The following is a 19301-nucleotide window of genomic DNA, read 5'->3' as shown; positions in this document are numbered from 1 at the left end:
ATTCTCGATCGGTGCTTGAGATGCTGCTGTGTACATAGATTGTGTTGGGGATCTCTTTCCTGTTAACCAACAACAAAATGCTTGATCAATCATTTGTAAACAACAGGCGATAACAACATTGGTGCACTCAAGCTAATGAAGTTTCTGTCTAAGGCTTCTCAAAATTTGTTGTTTAGTTTACACAATGTTCTAAACAGATACACAAATAAGTGATTCATCCTAAGAAGTACCACAAGAACTGCCACAATACACAGTTCCATTATTGTTATGAAGGGTAAGAGCTAGTACAAAGGTGTAGGAAAGACAGTGTAAAGGCAGGCTAGTCAGCCAACGTGATCACACAGAAACCTGACATGATCCAGTACCCTGATATTAACCCCATTCTGTCAAGTTACTAAACAGCGCCATCTCCCATCAGATATCTTTGCATCATTTTCAAATGTGTTCACCTTTTTATGTGGGGCAACCCACAGAAACCAGAAAGTAATCACATCCACATAACTATTGATAAGTGTGATTCAGAGTTTGCATCTTCTTTCTAAGACTACATTAGTACTACACAGACAGATAGGTTTAGGCTTGGGGTTTGGGTTAACTGAAATACAGTCATCTCAATGGATTTCCGGTGGCGAAGAATTTTCTTTCATTTTGTGTGAAGTTTAAGTTTGGTGAACTTAGATACAAACATTTGCCACATTGACCAATAGAAAGTTGTCTGGTTTGGCAGTGATCTCTGTGTGGGCAGTGCTTCATACACAGCTACACTGAATATTTACAAGGATATAATTTTAGCAGCAAGTTTCTTTTAACTTAACTCACCCAGAGTGTAAAGTGGAGCACTAAAAAGAGGCTGTTTGGCAATTCGTTTGTTTCCAATTTCACAGTGCAAATGTAACCGCACCTTCAAGGGAAGGGGGGCCAACCCATACATTTTGTCCCAGAACCCATGAATGTAAGTACATAATCAGTGAGGTAGAGGTAGAGATGTGGGTTCATTACGATCTGGCAATTGGTAATAGCTCATATCACCTATTGAGGGATTTTAAACAATAACCTATGGATCTTTAACCAATAGGCTACACTTGGTCTTTGCATTGATCTATACGCAAAGCATATAGCCAAGTACTGTACGACGTGTTCCAGAATCAACATAATTTATTGGTCTTGAAACAATATTCATTGCCCAAAACCCCACCCCAACCCTTTAACTTCCAAGGCTAAAAGTTTACCCTTGTTCCTAGCCCTAACGCAGACCCATAACCCCTAACCTAATCTTGCCCCGGAAAAAAAAACAGAATTTACAAATCTGTTTGTGAAGATTACGTTTCAATATAACATATGGCAAGTCACCAAAAAAACTTGGAAAGATTTTTTTTGGCTCAAATTAGGCATAAAAACTGTATTTTTCATGCAGGCCCAGCTAATGCACATACACATTCTACAGTATCTATCAGGCGATATCTTTCCCAATAAAGCGACTGGCAACTGAAAGGCGGAACATGGTGGAAACAATATGTTAGGGAGAAAGATCAGCTTGGATGGTGATACTCACTTGCAGTTCGTCCTTTCTCCAGAACAGGTATATGAGACTGAACCGGGGGATACGCTGTAGATTTCCGCTTATGAGTTTTGGTGACCTTGTCCACATCTGGTTGTTTTCTGGTCATCTCTTCCATGAAAGTCTATTACACAACAAAGACATATACAGCTTGTCCATACAATGCATACCACAAATCCTGTGTCTACTTAATGTATTGACATTACATTGAGCTCTTCATATAGCCTCTGATGGTACCTGGTGCTTAGCAATGAGCGCTTTAACCTCCTCCAACTCTTGAGGGAGAGGCTCCTTGTCTTTTTCACCAAGGGTGGTCTCAGCCCACTGGAGCCAGTTCAATAAATTCTCCAAAAGTTCCTGAGTGGACATCAGTTCAGCCAGTGCATTGGAGAGTCTCTGCTGGTGCTGACGAGCCCAAGCAGTTACCTGACATGGACATACAATACATCTGATTAGCATACTAATAGATGGAACTAGCCTCAGACTGCTTGATTCTCAGCATGATGTATATAGCATGCAACACTGGAGAATGCTTTCTTCATCTGGCCAGCTCGAAAGTGACTGGCTGATTTTCCGCAACTTCTGAGAGTAAGGGAACACTACGATTTTGGCAAGAATAAACTGTAATGTGGACCAAACTTTATGCCATATGTCTGGTTACATGAGACAAAGATGATATTAACTCTCAATACAGAGTTGATTTCAAACTCAACTACTTTTATTCAAATGGATGATACATCAATATTATGCGGTGCTTCTGGTCAAACGTATGTGAGTTTTTGATTCATAGAGAACTGTTGGAAATAGACTGACCTCTTCAAAGCGTGCTTTAATGATGGTGTTCCAGTGTTTGATGGTGGTGATGGAGTCCGGGTGGCAGATGGACAGGATGGCCTCTCCCATGCAAGTAGCTTTATTCAGGGCCAGCCTCTTCTCCTCCAGCTTCTTCATAAACTCCTGCATAGATCAAAGTAGATGGCAATTCAATTAGTAATTGGCAGCTTTTACACCATTATCCTATTGCTTCCCCCCCACTCAAGATCTGTAGTCAGGAATGTCTCAGAAAGAGTGTTGGAGAAAGTTACTTTTAAAGTAATGTTACATGTCTGTTACTTTTAATAATTGTTGATTTTTATGGGAAGTAATGCAACATGAAGCATAATTGGCTTGCAGCTCTTTATGCTGTCTTTACATTTAAAGTGACATTTTAAGATGTGGATATGTGTCACGCACACAGAGGACAGGTTGAACCCAGATGCGGGAGCTTTATTGGAGATACTGAAGTCAACAGAAATGCGAGGAGTATAGAACTTAGCTTGGCAATAACAGAGTTTGTGTCCACAGGGAGCATACAGGTGGATCGCCACTCCAGGAAGTCGAAGGACGATGATGACACTTGGAAATATCGTGGATGTGGGATTAACAGGTGAAAGTGTAGCTTCTCTGGGGAAGTCAGATGAGCAGGTGTGTCTAAGATTTCCAGGCGGAGACTAGACGTGGATGGAGTGGCGGGGTGAGGATTTATAGAGGTGAGGTAATGTGCGATGGATTTGGATCAGGTGTGGGTGATTAATAGCCCGGGGAGAGAGAGCGGAGTGTGGACGTGACAACGTGTTTGTCCCCTGACACATTTGCATGCAATGACAATACCCTTGTTCTTTCCTTTGATTCATTCAAAATAATGTAAATACTTTCAATGCTGAAACACGTTTGGCCCGCCATGACCAGTGAACATTGTGATATGATATAACAAAACTAGGACACATTATAATCAACATTGCATGTCTACAGGGGTGTCTCTATTCCTATGTGATGGGAAAAAGGAAAGTTTTTTAACTGTATGTCAGTAAAAATCAATCTTTCAATAAATAAATAACACATACTCATATGACAAATTAACTCTGAATCACAGTGTTCGTTTAAAATATAATGTGTTACTTTACATGTTCAAAATATTGAATTGGTCATATCACTTATGTTACTTGTAATTAGTTACTGGCTAATATATCTATCACTACTTGTATCACATTACTCCCAACGCTGTCCTTTAGCACCTGGAAGTGAAGCCACAAAATCTCCTTCCATCAACTTTCAATCTGAGAACATGAATAATGTCTCTGGAAAAGTATGCAGATTATGAGCAAACTATTTTTGACCTTGAATATGAGAAACAGTACAGAAAAATGAGGTTCCGGGGTGAACTCTTTCCTGGCAGGCAGCAGTTAATAAAGACTTGACAGCCATGTATGGCATTTGTTTCTCAGTTGGACACAGAGAGAGAATGCTACAGATCACCACTTTACATCAGAAGAGGGGCTAATAAAAGAAGAACAGCTGAGAAAGAAAGCATATCACAAGCATTTAGATTTAAAGGTGTTTTGTTTTAGTTCATCTGATAACTAGGGAAAATACTGTTGCCCATGGTATACTGTTGTTAGTGAGAGGTTTTTACAAGGTCAATGTCACAGTGATTCATTTGTCTTGAGTGAATTGTTTGTCCTCGGTCTGGGAAACTTGCCTCATGCTGTTCAATGAGAGTGTGGAGAGCTTCTTCATCATCAGGTAGAGAGCCGTGGAACCGGAGGCTCTGTTCTGCCTCTGCAAGCCACTCCAGTAAAATATGAACGGTGGAGTGGAACTCCTCAGCCTGAAAAACAGTGTAGAAAAACAATAATCCTCTACTAAAGCCATTGTCATCTGTTTAAACCTGCATAAAAATTAAATATGATGACAACAAATAAAGAACAGCAAATATAGTGTTTTTTTTTCTTGCATTGAGAATACATTTTAAAAAGTTTATTAAGGTTTATGCCTAAAACAAGTATAAAAAACAAACAAATATATTTTCTAAAATAATCATCTTTTGTTTCTCAAATGAATTTATCTTATTTACTTTATCTTTTTGAAAAACATTTCTTATTTATTAGAACTGTAAGTCAATACTTTATTTTATTAAATGAATTTCATGAAATGCTGATTTAATGAACCCTTATACTCTGTTCGTTATGGGTGCGCTCTCATAGTATACAATAATGTGTAAACTTGTATTTTCTTTTTAAACAAATGTAATACTTCACTAAGTTAAAAACTCTAAAGTTGTGCTTATTTACCTCTAAACCACAAAACTACATCATTCATTTTCATATTAAATAAGAACATTTTATGTTACATTCACTTCAGTGAAGATCTACATTTCTCAATTTCATTCATGGAGAAAATAGGAAAAAATGTGTCATGCATTAGGGGCAGATTGCTGACATTTGCTGGACATATTTTTTATTTAATTTTTTTATTACATGAAATTACAACTATAACCAGTAGATGGCTGCAGAGGTCCACTCATTCGCCTGGTTGTAGCAAACTGACCACTGGAAAACTGGCAAAGGAAATGGTCAACTGTCTCAAACTCATACTTTGGTGTGTGTATGTGTGTGTGTGTGTGTAGCGTGTGTTATGGTCTCACCCCATCATTTCTGTGTGTGTTCTGCATTGTGGCTGATTTTATTTGATAAATTCTATAAAAAATGCTTTCTGTTATAGTCTCACCTATTCATTCCTGTGTTTGATTGTGTGTGTGTGTGTGTGTGTGTGTGTGTGTGGAGCACGTGCATTCAGCGTTGGATATGTTATAGTATCACCCCTTCATTTCTGTATGTTTTTGTGTGTTCTGCATTTTATGTTATTTAAAAAATGTTTTTTTTTTAAAAAAGCTCGGTTCTCTTACGAGAGGTTCTCTCGTATTGCGTAAGCTAGCTTACGCTTACGGGAAAGATTCATCTTTTCTGAGATATTGAAGCCAAAAAATTATCCTTAATTTTTGTATCCATTATCAGCGCCAGTCGCGGCAGCTGCAGACCTTGGCGGGCTAGCTAGCGAGCTCATAGGTTGCTCTCGCGGCAACTGCTGCAGCCTATAGACGAGCTTGGGCGAACTCGCATCCAATGAGAGGCGTCCAGCGCTCACTGCATCAAAGCCCGCCAAAAGGGCGTGACTAGAGTGCATATAAGCGTGGTTCGTAGGCTGGAACCCTGATTTTCATCTCTTCAGCGAAGCTCTCCGCATCGCTGACCTGGAAGCCAGCGTCGCCGTTTGAGGGGCATCTAGCAAGCGTGGACAGCGCTAGAAGAAGCCGGCCGTCTCAGCCACCTTCAGCCATCCTGCGAGCTACGCCATCCGGCGGCGTATCCTTTTATTAAGCAAGCTAGTTCTCAAGAACTATTCACAAAAAGTACTGGCGTCTTTTTCAAGATGCCTCGCTCCACTTACGCCTCATGTCGCACCCTTCTCAGCACAGGAGACCGCCACATCATCTGCGCTCTCTGCCTGGGACTGGGGCACGCAGAGCTTCGCCCTCACTGAGGGCGGATGCGATTCTGCGAGGAGCTACCGATGTCGACCCTGCGGGCTCGACTTCGAGCGATCAAAGCAGAAACCGCCGCGCCGCCTACCCTCAGCAGCGCAGGAAGAAGCGCCCGCTCACAAAGGCTGCGGAAACTGTGGTTGAGGCGACTGCCTCGCCGGAGCCTCTCCCTCGAGCATCGCTTTCACCCTCCCGCCCCGGGGCCAGCGCAGTTGCCGCCCGGCGGCGCACTGCTGCCATCTCGGATGGCGAAGCGGAGGATAAGGGCTGCTGTTCCATCATGGCTCGGACAGCGAGGTGGACAGGCTCCCAAGCCTCCTCCTCAGCCCAGGAATCCAGCAGGACCGGCGCCGGGTCGAAGGGGAGTTAACACGCCTCCTCACACAGGCCGTCGACCGCCTCGGGCTCAGTGGTCACCGCCCCTGAGCAGGCACCCAACAGACTCGGCGGCTGCTTTCTTCAAAGCCATCGCCGCTCTACACCCGCGGCCGGGCGCTCCCTTCCTGCCGGAATTACATACGGAGCTTGCAAAGTCGTGGAGCGCTCCGTTTTCAGCCAGGACCCGTTCACACGTCTCCACCTCTCTGGCGTCGGTGGGCGGTGCCACTGAAGAGGCTACTCCTCCATCCCCGGTCGAGGACTTCGGTAGCGGCACACCTTTGTCCGCCCTCCGCGAGATGGCGTTCCAAGCCTGTGCTCCGTCTAAGGCCTGCAGAGCGACTTCCGCCCTATGTTGGCAGCGCCTATTCCGCCGCCCGGCCAAGCGCATCTGCTCTGCACTCTATGGCCGTTTTACAGATCCTACAAGCAGACCTTCTTCGGAGTGGGATGAGAAAGGCAGGCACCCAGAGGCTGTTACTGATCTCTGGCGCGACAGACCTGCGCCCTTCAGCTACCAAAGCTGCAGCCCAAGCTCTAGGGAAGTGCATGGCCTCGCTGACTGTGACCAAGAGACACTTATGGCTAACACTAGCCGACATGGGAGAAGCAGAGCGCTCCACGTTCCTCAACGCACCGCTCTCTCCAACCGGTCTCTTCGGCTCCGCGGTGAGTGGCATTGTTGACCGCTTCTCAGAAGTCCAGAAAGCCACCCAAGCCATGAACCTCTTCCTGCGGCGTCGCGCTAAGCTCCTCTGCAGGCGCTCACGTGATCAGCCTCCTGCACGAGCCTCTTCACAGCGCCCAGTTCAACAATCTCCAGACTTCTCAGCGTCGACAGAGCGGCCGCCCTCGATCAGCGCTCAGACAGCCGCCGCAGACCGCCTCCCCGCGGGCCTCGATCTAAGGTAGCGCTGAAACCCGAGCAGCCGAAGTCTTCCTAACTGTGTTGAACAAGCGGCGGCTCAGTCCGCGCCGCCGGACCACTGTCAAAGCTTTACCCCTGTCAGTCCCTTCTCTCAGGCTACTACAGTGGTGAATTTAGCAGCCAACAAGCCGGTGACACTGCCCGCTTGCCTGCACTCAAGCGCCGTTTTCACGGCGACCCAAATAAATCTTGTAAAGAGCAAACATGTCTTATGTGTAGAAAAAGTGCCCACAACCCAGTGTTAGCCCCTACACACAAGCATAACACATCCCGTGCCCCTATCAGAGCACGCTCTCATAAAGCGATTCACGAACCGCTCGGCGTCAGAGTCAATGAAAGCGCCCACAAATGCGTCTGTAGCGCCCATTCTCTGCCGGCTCTGTCACACGACCAGCCCTATGTGTAGAAAATGTGCCCACAATCCAGTGTTCACTTCTGCACACAAGCACTGCATGTCTCGTGTCCCCACCAGAGCACGCTCACATAAAGCGATTACTGAACAGCTCGGCGCTAGAGTCAATAAATCGCCCGCAAATGCGTCTGGCGCCCATTCTCTGCCCGCTCTGTTACACGGCCAGCAACCATTCCTCTGTGTGTAAGTCCCGTGCCCATGACTATGCTTGCGCATCACGTAACAGATGTGACTCTTTCCCCATTCATTCCAATCGGAAGTCACTCACAAAACAGCCTGTTCATGCTGTCTGCGAGCAATCATGCATGAACACACTAAACGCAGCTCACACATTTTGTTCAGCGCTCTGTGTGCGGCAATCAGAGCGAATTGGCCATTCACCCTCTAGCGTTACAGCTTCAAAGCGTGGGAAGCTATTCAGGGATATCCAAGTGGGTGTTAAGCACAATACAACAGGGCTATTTGCTACAGTTCGATCGCCGCCCCCACGCTTCAGAGCTGGCTCGAAACCACTGTGAACACGGAAGCTTAGCGTGCATGCTTCGTTCAGAAATAACAAGCCTTCTGTGCAAAGGGCCATAGAAAAAGTGCCACCCTCTCTGAGCGAGTGGGGCTTTACAGCCGTTATTTTCTTGTTCCCAAGAAAGGCGGCGACCTCAGACCCATATTAGATCTCAGGGTTTTGAACAAGGTGCTTGCAAAAGACCGTTCAAAATGCTTACAATCAGGAAACTCCTCGCGCGTAATGCGCCAGGGGACTGGTTTATTTCTCTCGATCTGAAAGATGCATACTTTCAGATTCAGATAAATCCCGTCACAGGCCATTCTTGAGATTAGCCCGGCGGCCAGGTTTATCAATACACCGTCCTTCCGTTCGGCCTGTCCTTAGCACCCGTACTTTCACGAAGTGCATGGATGCTGGCTTCGCACCCCTCGTGAGTCAGGGTTTCGCGAATTCTGAACTATTTGGACGACTGGCTGATTATGGCTCAGTCACATATGGAGCTTCTGTCTCACAGAGCAGTTCTCCTCAGCCATCTGAACAGTTTGGGTCTTGCAGTCAATTGGACCAAGAGCTCACTACAGCCCAGTCAGACCATTTCCTTCCTGGGAATAGAACTAGACTCCGTGGCAATGGCGGCTCGCTTATCTACACAGCGCGCGCGCCGTGTTCAGCGACTAGCGCATCTTTTCAGATGAACAGCCTCACGCCTCTGAAGAAATTCCAGAGAGTGCTAGGTTACATGGCCTCAGCCGCAGCAGTACTTCAGCTGGGTTTACTGCACATGCGCCCGCTTCAGCATTGGCTAAACACCAGCGGCGTCTCGCCGGGCTTGGGCCACAGGCGCCAGCCCATCAAGGTGACTCAGACCTGCATATCAGCTCTGCAGCCCTGGACAGTGGCGAATGGTATCAGCGGGGGAGTGACAATGGGAGCTGTATCTCGCCGAAAAGTCATCTCGACAGGCAGCGTCCAACACGGGTTGGAGCGCGGTCTCGCGAGGAGCTCTCGATTTTGGCCTATGGTCAGTTCAGGAAAAGCTCCTTCACATAAATTGTCTGGAAATGATAGCGGTCGATGCGGCGCTCGTCGCTTTCTCCCGGTCATTCAGGGTCACCACGTCCTGGTCGTTCGGACAACAGATCTGTGGTATCCTACCTAAACCGTCAGGGCGGTGTCAGATCCAGGAACCTCTTCCATCTGACAAAGCGCATACTGAGTTGGTCCCAGTGCCACCTGCGCTCGCTGAGGGCGGCGCTGCGTGCCAGGCCACCTGAGCGGCGGCCCGGACAGACTGTCCAGAGACAATATTCCCCAGGGGAATGGTCCCTGCAGCTCAAACAGTCCAGGCGTTATGGCACCTATTCGGCCAGAGCAGAGATAGACCTCTTTGCGTCCAAAGAGAACTCTCACTGCCCAGTATTTTTCTCAGCGAGGGCCAGCTGGCCCAGGACTGGCCCAGGCGCCCGCTTTACGCCTTCCCTCCGTCTCGCTATTGCCACAGGTAATGCAGAGGATCAGGAAGCAGCGTCACTCGGTGCTCCTCATAGCCCAGCGTTGGGAGAATCAGACATGGTTCCGGAGCTTACGCAGCTGTCACTGACAGCGCCGTGGCCCATCCCAGTGAGCAGATCTCCTCTCTCAAGCTCGCGGCACAATCTGGCATCCCCACCCAGAGCTGGGCTGCATGCGTGGGTGATCAGCGACTACCCGTCGCTCTGCCAGAAGGAGTAATAAACACCATCATACACGCTAGAGCCCCTTCCACGAGAAGACTCTATGCGTCAAAATGGTCTGTGTTCTCAAAATGGTGCACCGACAGAGACCTGGACCCACGGACATGTGGGGTGTAGGTCGCTGCTCGTATTTCTACAAGAGCTGCTGGATGAGGGCAGATCCCCATCCGCGCTCAAAGTGTATGTGGCGGCCGTTGCGGCGTTAAGCTGAACCCCTGCACGGCCAGTCATGGGGTAAAAGCGAGCTGGTCATCCGGCTTCCTCAGGGGAGCTAGAAGGATGAACCCCGCGCCCCCATCGGTTCCTATCTGGGATCTTTCTATAGTTCTCGAAACTATGAAAGCCCCCCTTCGAACCACTTCAATCCGTGGATTTGAAATACCTTTCACTCAAAACCGTTTTCTGACTGCCCTGTCATCAGTCAAGCGTGTGGGAGACCTTCACGCGCTGTCTGTCAGGCTGCGTGTCTTGAGTTTGGACCAAGTGACTCCAAGGTCATTTTAAAGCCTAGACACGGCTATGTTCCCAAGGTGATCGGTACTCCTTTCAGAGCACAGGTCATTTCCCTATCGGCGCTGCCAGCACCGGATAGCGAACGCGGCGCCAATCTCCTTTGCCCGGTCAGAGCACTGAGATTGTATACTGCACGCTCCGCTGCTTTCAGGCGCTCGAGCAGCTTTTCGTTTAGTTCGGGGCGCACCAAAGGTCTCGCCGCCTCGAAACAGACACTATCTAGATGGATAGTGGGCGCTATTGCTGCTGCATACGGCGTCAAAAGACCTGCCATGCCCGTTGGGCATTAGGGCTCACTCCACTAGAGGCATGGCATCCTCGTGGGCATGGTCCAGCGGAATTTCCATTCACGACATATGTGTGGCAGCGGGATGGACTTCCCCTCCACCTTTGTCAGATTTTACAATATGGAAGTGCCCGCTCTGCAGGCAAAACTACTAGCGGTTTAATACGCTACAGCTCCCCTGGTGAGCTGCACTGATGGGACACATTCCACACAGACCGGCACCGCCCTCTGTCGTTCCGTCCTACTATGTGCTTATGTATTACACAATCAATGACCGCATTCTTGCCGGCCAAATATTATTTCCCCACTCATAAGGGCTCCCCGGGTCCCCCTTAATTCCCTGGGGCTTATACAGTGGATGCTTGGCGCGCGGCGTTGACAATGGGTTCCGTAGCGTAAGCTAGCTTCGCATATCTGAGAGAACCTCTCGTAAGAGAACGTGTCGGTTACCTAGCGTAACCTCGGTTCTCTCTAGATGAGGAGCAGTATTGCGTAGCCGGCCGTGCTTTCAGCGCCGCGGCGACTTTTCAGCTTCAGTCAATGAAAACCAGGGTTCCAGCCTACGAACTACAGCTTATATGCACTCTAGTCACGCCCTTTTGGCGGGCTTTGATGCAGTGGCGCGGGCGCCTCTCATTGGATCGCGAGTTACGCCCAAGCTCGTCTATAGGCTGCAGCAGTTGCCGCAGAGCAACCTATGAGCTCGCTAGCTAGCCCGCTCAAGGTCTGCAGCTGCCGCACTGCGTTGACAATGGATACAAAAATTAAGGATAATTTTTTGGCTTCAATATCTCAGAAAAGATGAATCTTTCCCGTAGCGTAAGCTAGCTTACGCAATACTCGTTCCCTCATCTAGAGAGAACCGAGGTTACGTTAGGTAACCGATACGTTTTATCGTCTCACCCATTCATTTCCTATGTGGAGTTTTTTTTATCACACCACCACACCACCAGAATCCGGTGTGTGTGCATACATACCAAATGTAGGTTAAGTCACCAAACCTCATGCTACTGAGATGAAGGAAAACCTGTTTTTAAAATAATTAAAATTCAAAAGGGGTCACGGTGACCCCAAAACTATATTAGGGTTAATCAAATAGAATATAAGCCTAATAGAGTATAATGATTAGATAGTTTTATGGAAAAACAAAAAATAAGTGGAAAAAATGAAAGCACTACCCCTTTCATAGTGTTTGCCATCATAACTGTCAGTCATGTCTTACCTGACAGAGCGACTGCTCTAGTCGTGTCTGTTTGGACACGGAGAGGCTGCACACGGTCTCCCAGCGCATGCTCAGCTCCTGCATCTGAACTTTCACCCAGGATGAGTCATCATGACTGTTATCAATCAGCTCACGGGCCGAGCGTTTCAGAGCCTGCACGCTGCCCGTCCTCTTGCCCAGCTCTTTCTGAAAAACCTGAACACATGCACAAAACACATTCAACAAATGCAATTCCAGCTGTCTATGCCTCTGTTCCAAAACCTAGCTGCTTTGATGTCTACTGCCTACATAGGCAGCTACTTTCTAAGGCAGCATCCTGAGTGAGAAGGAACCTCATAAGTAACTGTTTCGGAACACCACAGGCAGCAACTCCATGCAAACGAATGAGAGACTTGACACGATTGATTTCAACCGAGTTTGACATTAGCAAGGTAACAAAGCGATACTCTAACTTGCATAAAATACATAGCACACACAAATATTGGGCAACATAGTACATTTTTAATTAGTCTAGAATTAGAACTATTTTTATCAAAACCATTCCTGAATGAACTTTTAGAGGGTTTCTAACAGCATTTCCCAGTGCATTTTGACAGTGTCTTCTTCTCTGCGAAGGATATATGCGATGCTGCATTATAATTTAGAACTTAGAAGCTTTCTGAACAGCCTTTTGGATATTATTGCCTAAATATAACAAAATAATAAAAGAAAATCATTACATATCATTACAAAAATATGACACTGAATTTGCAGAACTCTGTGATTGTGATGGTTTGGTGAATTAAATATGAATGTTCATAAATGTTCATGATGTACTGTATTTACAGTGATTTTGCAGGTGAGAAATTAAGCTATTGATAATATTGCATATGATTGGGGGGCCTGGGTAGCTCTGTGGTAAAAGACGCTGACTACCACCTTGGAGTTTGCTAGTTCGAAACCCAGGGCATGCTGAGTGCTCCGTACTCCAGCCACGTAAGCCCGGTTGCTAGGGAGGGTAGAGTCTCATGGGTTAACCTCCTCATGGTCGCTATAATGTGGTTCATTCTTGGTGGGTCGCATGGTGAATTATTTATTTTGTGCCGTAACAATTTCCATGTATTACAATGTTTTAGTGAAAACATATGCAGGAAAATATTGCTGTTTATTACTATGCATTTTATTTAAATGCATATCAATGAAAATTATATTTTGTTTTATTTATATGCACAAAAGCAGTAAAACAAACACAAAAAAACTGTGGAGAACATGAGTTAATGTATTTTTTTCTTGCATGTTTTAATCTACTTGGCTATAATGACATCATTGTTTGAACTGTTGGTTACACTGAAAAAGAAACATTTTTAGGCTACCTTTTTAGGGTATTTCAGAGTAGACACATAAGTATCGAGATATAGCCTGTAGTGAATATTGTCAAAAGGGTGAAAAACATCGAGATGTATTTTTTCTTTTTTGGCTACATCATCAGCCCTAGATCCCATTTTTACAAATGGATTTAACAGCACCAAACATGGTCAGAATACTGCTAAAATCAGGCCAAAATCTCGATTCTGAACATAAATGAGGTCATCATCACTGACCTCATCAGCTTACATGTGCTGTGATGTGACTCTAGCCTTGCCAGCACTCCTGTCACCTCCAATTGAAAGCAGTGGGTTTGTTATATTACACTGATAATACTAAAATGATGTTATTTTCTGTTCATGAGCACCAGAAACACAACCAAGAGGCTCAAAATGCAGACTTGGATATTTTAAGAATGCTTCAAACGTTAATAAATAAATCAAATGTACCAGCTCTGAAGACATTTTTGCAACATAAGCTCTGAAATCAGAGGCACGACTACAGTAAACCATCTTTCTTCACTTATACACTTTAAATCACTACTATCAGCACAATAGTGAAGCTCTTATAAGTTTATAAAGCATACATGCACCTTAAGAAATATGCCAATTTATGAGACAATTAATCGTGAAAGCCCTTAAAGAGACAATGAATCACCATAATCGCAAATATTTGTTTGACAATTAATCGTCAGCCAAATTTCAAAATCGTGACAGCCCTAATCATGAGGATGTCAGTGATGGCTTTGCAATGCTCATGTGGGTTATGTGAGCTCAAGACCAGCTCCAACAATTTCCCAATCCTGTTGCCAGTTCTTTTCCTTATCGTTTCTGGTCTCCTCTATCCCTGTTTACTATAAATACACTGGTAAAAAAATAATAATTTGAGGATATACGGTACCTTATGGCTGTCGATGAGGTTGAGGACGAGGTCAATGTCTCCATGAACAGGCTGATCTTCAGCTAACTGTGGTTCCACTTTATACAGCCAGTCAATCAAAGCTTGCAGAGCATCTGTGAACTGACCTGAGAACAGCAGAGCCTCCTCCAACTTATTCTGCCTGTAGAACATATAGTTATTACCCATATTCGGAACATAAATCCCTCTTTATGACCTTCTTTATGAATCATATATCACATATTTCTACATTAAATATGAAAAATGTGGCTTTCAGATTATAAAAAAAGGTTCAATTTAAATCCTAAGAATTGCATTTCAAATCTGCCATGGTGTTGTAGATTTGATTTGTCTTTTGTGGCACTTGAGTGAGATAAATAACACAACAGTGAGTGAATAGTCTGGTTCATGTTTCACCCCAAAATGAAAGACAAACATAAGAAATATCATTTTTCCTAAAGAAAATTAAGCCTATTTTTAGGACTAATAGGATTTTTTTGCATAGAGAAATTATTTTCACTTTGAAAACATAACCTACCCCCCATTCTCATTATCATAATAATAATAATAATAAAAATAAATAATATTAAATAGCTTATATTTATTTATTGACATAAGAGTAAAGTATGTTTTAATCTTCCTTACCTTAACTTAAACAAATCACTGTGTTTTTCACAGCATTGTTATTGTAATACATTTTGTTTTAATCCATTATGAATTATTAATTAACGCTGTCGATTTAGTGCATTAACTCAGTGTGATTAATTGTATAAAAAAAGAACATGTTAAAAACATTAACACAATTTATCATGTACCCGGACCATAATAAGGAATATTTCTTCCATATGAGCAATTCAAGCATGGGGTACCACCTGTTTTCTCCAGGGGGCAGTAACTGAAACTCCAGCTTTATAGGCAATACACAACTTATACAGACGAGGTCAGACAACACAAGATGAGAACACATTCTTGCCTTCAAACACAGCTTGATGGAGAGCAAATCCGAACGCAGATATCTCAAGACGTAATATCTCATGTTTTTCTACATTTTAAACTTTGTTTAACTTGACACAGCAACCTAAAAAGCTCCAAAAGCATCCGTCTGATGCAGGTGTACATTGACGTGTGCTTAAACAAGCCCTCATAATAAATCACAAACTGATTGACAAATTGACTTGTGAAATGGATTACTGTGAACTGTATGCCAATGATTGATTTATGATCAATAATATGGTAATAAACAATACATTGTTTTCTAAAGCCGCTTTTTGTATTGTCTTATCAATGATGAACTCTTCTTCCACAAGAATGTAATACATTTTAATTAACTGTATAATATATTTTTTATATATATATATATTTATTATTACTATTTTTATAATTATTTAATAATTATATATAAAATTATTGTTATTTGAGGGGCTTATTCAGCAAATATTTAGGTATGTGATTAATTGCGATTAATCAGTATACCATGTAATTAATTAAATTAAATTAAAATGTACCGATTGACAGGCCTATTAATAAAAAAACAATTTGACTTACAGTAATGAGAATTTGAGAGGAACATGCTTATTTGTAAAAAATTAAATAAAATGCTTTTAATCCCTAAAAAAATAGGCTTCATATTCTTTATGTAAAATACAATTTCCTATTTTTTCTCTAGATTTTGGGGTGAAATATGACCTGGACGCATTTTCACGAGATTCATCCAGTAAACGCACCTCTCCACGGATTTGCCACAGACTGTGTCCCATTTGTCCCTGAGTTCGCTGAGCATGTCGTCCAGTTTTAGGTTGTCATCTTGCAAGGAGGTCTTGTCCTTTAAAGCTCGGCCCGTGCGACTGGTGGTGTCATACACTGAATGCTTGCTGCCCACAGCTTTCTGAAATTCCTGAAAGCCCCCCAACACAAGAAAACAGGGGTCTAGGGTCACTCAGGGTCATTCAAATATAGCTAAAGGTTGTGTGTCCCGCCAGGCCTTACGGGAAGCCTGATGTCATCAAATCCTGCCACTTGTGTTTGTGTCTGACTCATCAGAACATCTGAAGCACTGCTGAGCTGTTAATTACATACCATTATACAGCACTGCGCTCACACAACCCTGCGCCCACTCATATCCTGCTTTAAAAACACTCCTGGTGCAGATTTCTTAAATGTACTGTGACAGAGTAGACTGATTTCACCATAAAAGTATTTCACAAATAAAATTCTACAAAGGATTACGGGACTTTGAAAGTAACGACAAAAACTGAATGGTGGAGAGAATCCAAAAAATGTTCTCATCACAGTTAAACCCTGTATACTGCTGTATATTTTGGCTGCCGTCTGAACACAGACAGTGGACTAATTGCAAAATGTTGGTCTCATTTAGCAGAAAATCTCCCCAAAATTTTTTCAATATTTCAGTAATTCATATATAATATTGTATATTTTATATATGTAATATATGTAACTTTATGATCTTGTTGATGATAAACATACATTTAATTCATTTATTTGTATCCCATCTTTGAAAGTCTGTAATTCAGGCTCTATTTGCTCTATGTCCCTGCTAAATCTGTTAGCTAATGTCAGCAACTACTAGGAAAAATAAATGTTCTTCTATCACCTATTCATCACAATACACAGATCTAAAATGCAGGTTTTGCTCTAATGCAGTATTAGCCTTTAGCTCGTCTATTCAGTGGGGAAGTCATTTAGAGTGGTTCTTTATGCACACATACTGTGTGTGCTGGTTTAGTCCTCAATTCACTAAAGAAATGATACAGATCAGGAAACATGCCCACAAAATCACTACTAGACACAATCTGCACACACGATTATGATTTTATGTAACCTCAGATGAGTAACAGGTCAAATAAAAACACATGGGGCATGTGTTGAGTTGTGTGTGGATGCAGCGGAGAATAGTGTGAAGCCTCCACATACGCTATATCTCTGCGGTAACACGCTCAACAACTTGATAACATATGCGGCTTGACGGTCTCAGACGCGGAGGCAACTGAGATTCATCCTCCGCCACCCGGATTGAGGGACTACACCACCATGAGGACTTAGAGCACATTGGGCCATTCCAAATTGGGGAGAAAAAAAGGCTAAATTGCAACAAAGTGTATTTTATAAAAATAAAATACAAATTAGAACTGATTGATTTCTAAGTGTACAGGGTTGTTTGTGACACAACATGTGTAGCAATATATATTTGCACTTTCATAAGTCATATTTTTATTAATATTTCATATCTTGAAGTTTACTATCACAGGATAGCTGACTTTTTGTTTATTACAATACAAATAAGTACTATTTTCATAAAAATGTCTACTATATCATGTTGATTTTCCACGCAATGTTGTTGAATTGTGCACATACATATTATACATATTTGCAACTCAAGGTGGCGCTGTTGTTTCAGAGATTGACTTTACATTTACATTTGCATTTCACATTGCTATTGTGGAATGAGCAATGTGGAAGTAAACTATAGCAAGTTCAACACATGAACAGTATGGTCATTGTCAATTGGGTGTACTACTGACATTTTGTAAGTTGTATGTCTATTAAGACTCAGTAAATTCCTGTGGAAATACATATGTGTAGTATTTGTGTAGCTTATGTGTTATTTGTAGCTCAATATGCGTTTGACAACCAGTTGCATCTTATACAATTTTAGCATGGAAGTGATAAATCCTGTTCTATCATTTCAGCCATGACAACTCTTGGAAAGATTTAAAATGTTAATGTGGGTATGACATATTGATGGGATATAGGTGTTGGCAGACTACATCTGTTAGGCTGCTGCTGCTGCAGAACAAGTACTGAGACTTGATATTGCTATAAAATAGACATACATATTTAGTTATGCATGTGGACAAGCTGCTGCTGCGCACAGCTAGACCAAAAGCAAGACATGCCACATCGTGCATGTAGGACATGTTGCTGCACAAACAATTAGACATGCAAACAATCCCCATGTATATACAATCTCCATGTTCCAGATCTAGACCAGATCTAGAGGTGGGTTTCAGAGAAAAGCTCTTGCAATGTGCTGCAGAAAAACCAGCTTTTCTGCCAAACTAAGCAATTTAAATGTTCCACAAAGAGAGACTTAAGTTCATTGGCTACCTGACTACATGCCAAAGGACCAATCAGCTTACACCATGTGAGCCTATTGGCTTAACATGTCACATGTGTGCAAGCCAACTGGCTAACAGATAACAAGTTCAAAGAAACGATCAGCTTGCGCCACATAGAGTTTCATGGCTGAACTTTGTAATAACATATGTAATAATGTTTGGCAAAAAAACACGCATTAAAGGGTTCAAATATAATGGTTACTTCCTAAGAAGTGGAGGGAAGAGTTTATTCCTCTCTAAAAGTGAGAGATATGTCCCCCCTAATTATTAAGGTTACTACACCTCTAGATTATTGTGTGAACAAAGCAAGCCCCACATCCATCATGGATGCATTATGAAACATTTCTGGACACAGATCTTAAACAGTGTTACTATAATCACTATAATTGGCATACAGAACAGGATGGTGCTTCTTTGTGACTCACAGTCAATGAAAAACACAATAACCATAAAGGCAGACACCACCTGGTATTGTGATTCACATCTTTACCAGCACTTTAGCCAGTTAACCAGCACTTGTCAGATGTTTCAAATACACACATGGGGGATAAAAACATGGTGTCAGCAGGAACCTCAAAGATTAATATGTGTTCAGAGGGAAAAGTGTCTTTCACCTTGTGTTGGACTAACTGCATTTTGATCTTGTCAGGATCATTGGCGATCTCCAGCTCTGAGTCCAAAGCTCTCTCTGACCCTTCCAGCCACTCCATCAGCTTGTTCCAGGTCTCGTGAAACTGCAAAAGACAAGGCCATGAGAATCCCTTTCATCTGTGTAGAAATCAGTGTATTATACAGCAGCATTTTCTTGTCCTGTCCTAAATTAAATGTTCACCCCCCCAAAAAATAATTCTGTCATTGTTTATTTACCCTAATGTGGTTTGGGTTTGAAAATAATGAAATTTTTCATTTTTGGGAGAACTTTGTCTTTAATTCAGACAGGATTCAATTTCAACCAAGCAGCATACTGATTGGAACAGAAATCTGGCAAACATGTGCTTTAAAAAGCAAAACAATGGCTTTAATTCAGTT

General features: G+C 43.3%; 1 protein-coding gene across 1 annotated transcript in view; it reads right to left on the bottom strand.

The window, feature by feature from the left end:
- The window catches only part of dst (dystonin), a 273043-nt gene that overhangs the window by 18244 nt on the left and 235498 nt on the right, over positions 1 to 19301 (bottom strand). The window contains exons 80-88 of the mRNA XM_052150432.1: positions 18887 to 19006; positions 15861 to 16030; positions 14140 to 14299; positions 11896 to 12090; positions 4077 to 4205; positions 2372 to 2515; positions 1796 to 1984; positions 1553 to 1682; positions 1 to 59 (exon numbers count right to left, since the gene is read on the bottom strand). The exon at positions 1 to 59 is cut by the window's left edge and continues 105 nt beyond it. Coding sequence (XP_052006392.1) covers positions 1 to 59; positions 1553 to 1682; positions 1796 to 1984; positions 2372 to 2515; positions 4077 to 4205; positions 11896 to 12090; positions 14140 to 14299; positions 15861 to 16030; positions 18887 to 19006 — 1296 coding nt within the window. The remainder of the gene's footprint in view (positions 60 to 1552; positions 1683 to 1795; positions 1985 to 2371; positions 2516 to 4076; positions 4206 to 11895; positions 12091 to 14139; positions 14300 to 15860; positions 16031 to 18886; positions 19007 to 19301) is intronic.

The sequence above is a fragment of the Xyrauchen texanus genome, chromosome 20 (assembly GCF_025860055.1).
Source record: "Xyrauchen texanus isolate HMW12.3.18 chromosome 20, RBS_HiC_50CHRs, whole genome shotgun sequence".
NCBI lineage: Eukaryota > Metazoa > Chordata > Actinopteri > Cypriniformes > Catostomidae > Xyrauchen > Xyrauchen texanus.
The sequence above is the reverse complement of the archived record's forward strand: the minus strand, read 5'-3'. Positions and strand labels throughout refer to the sequence as shown.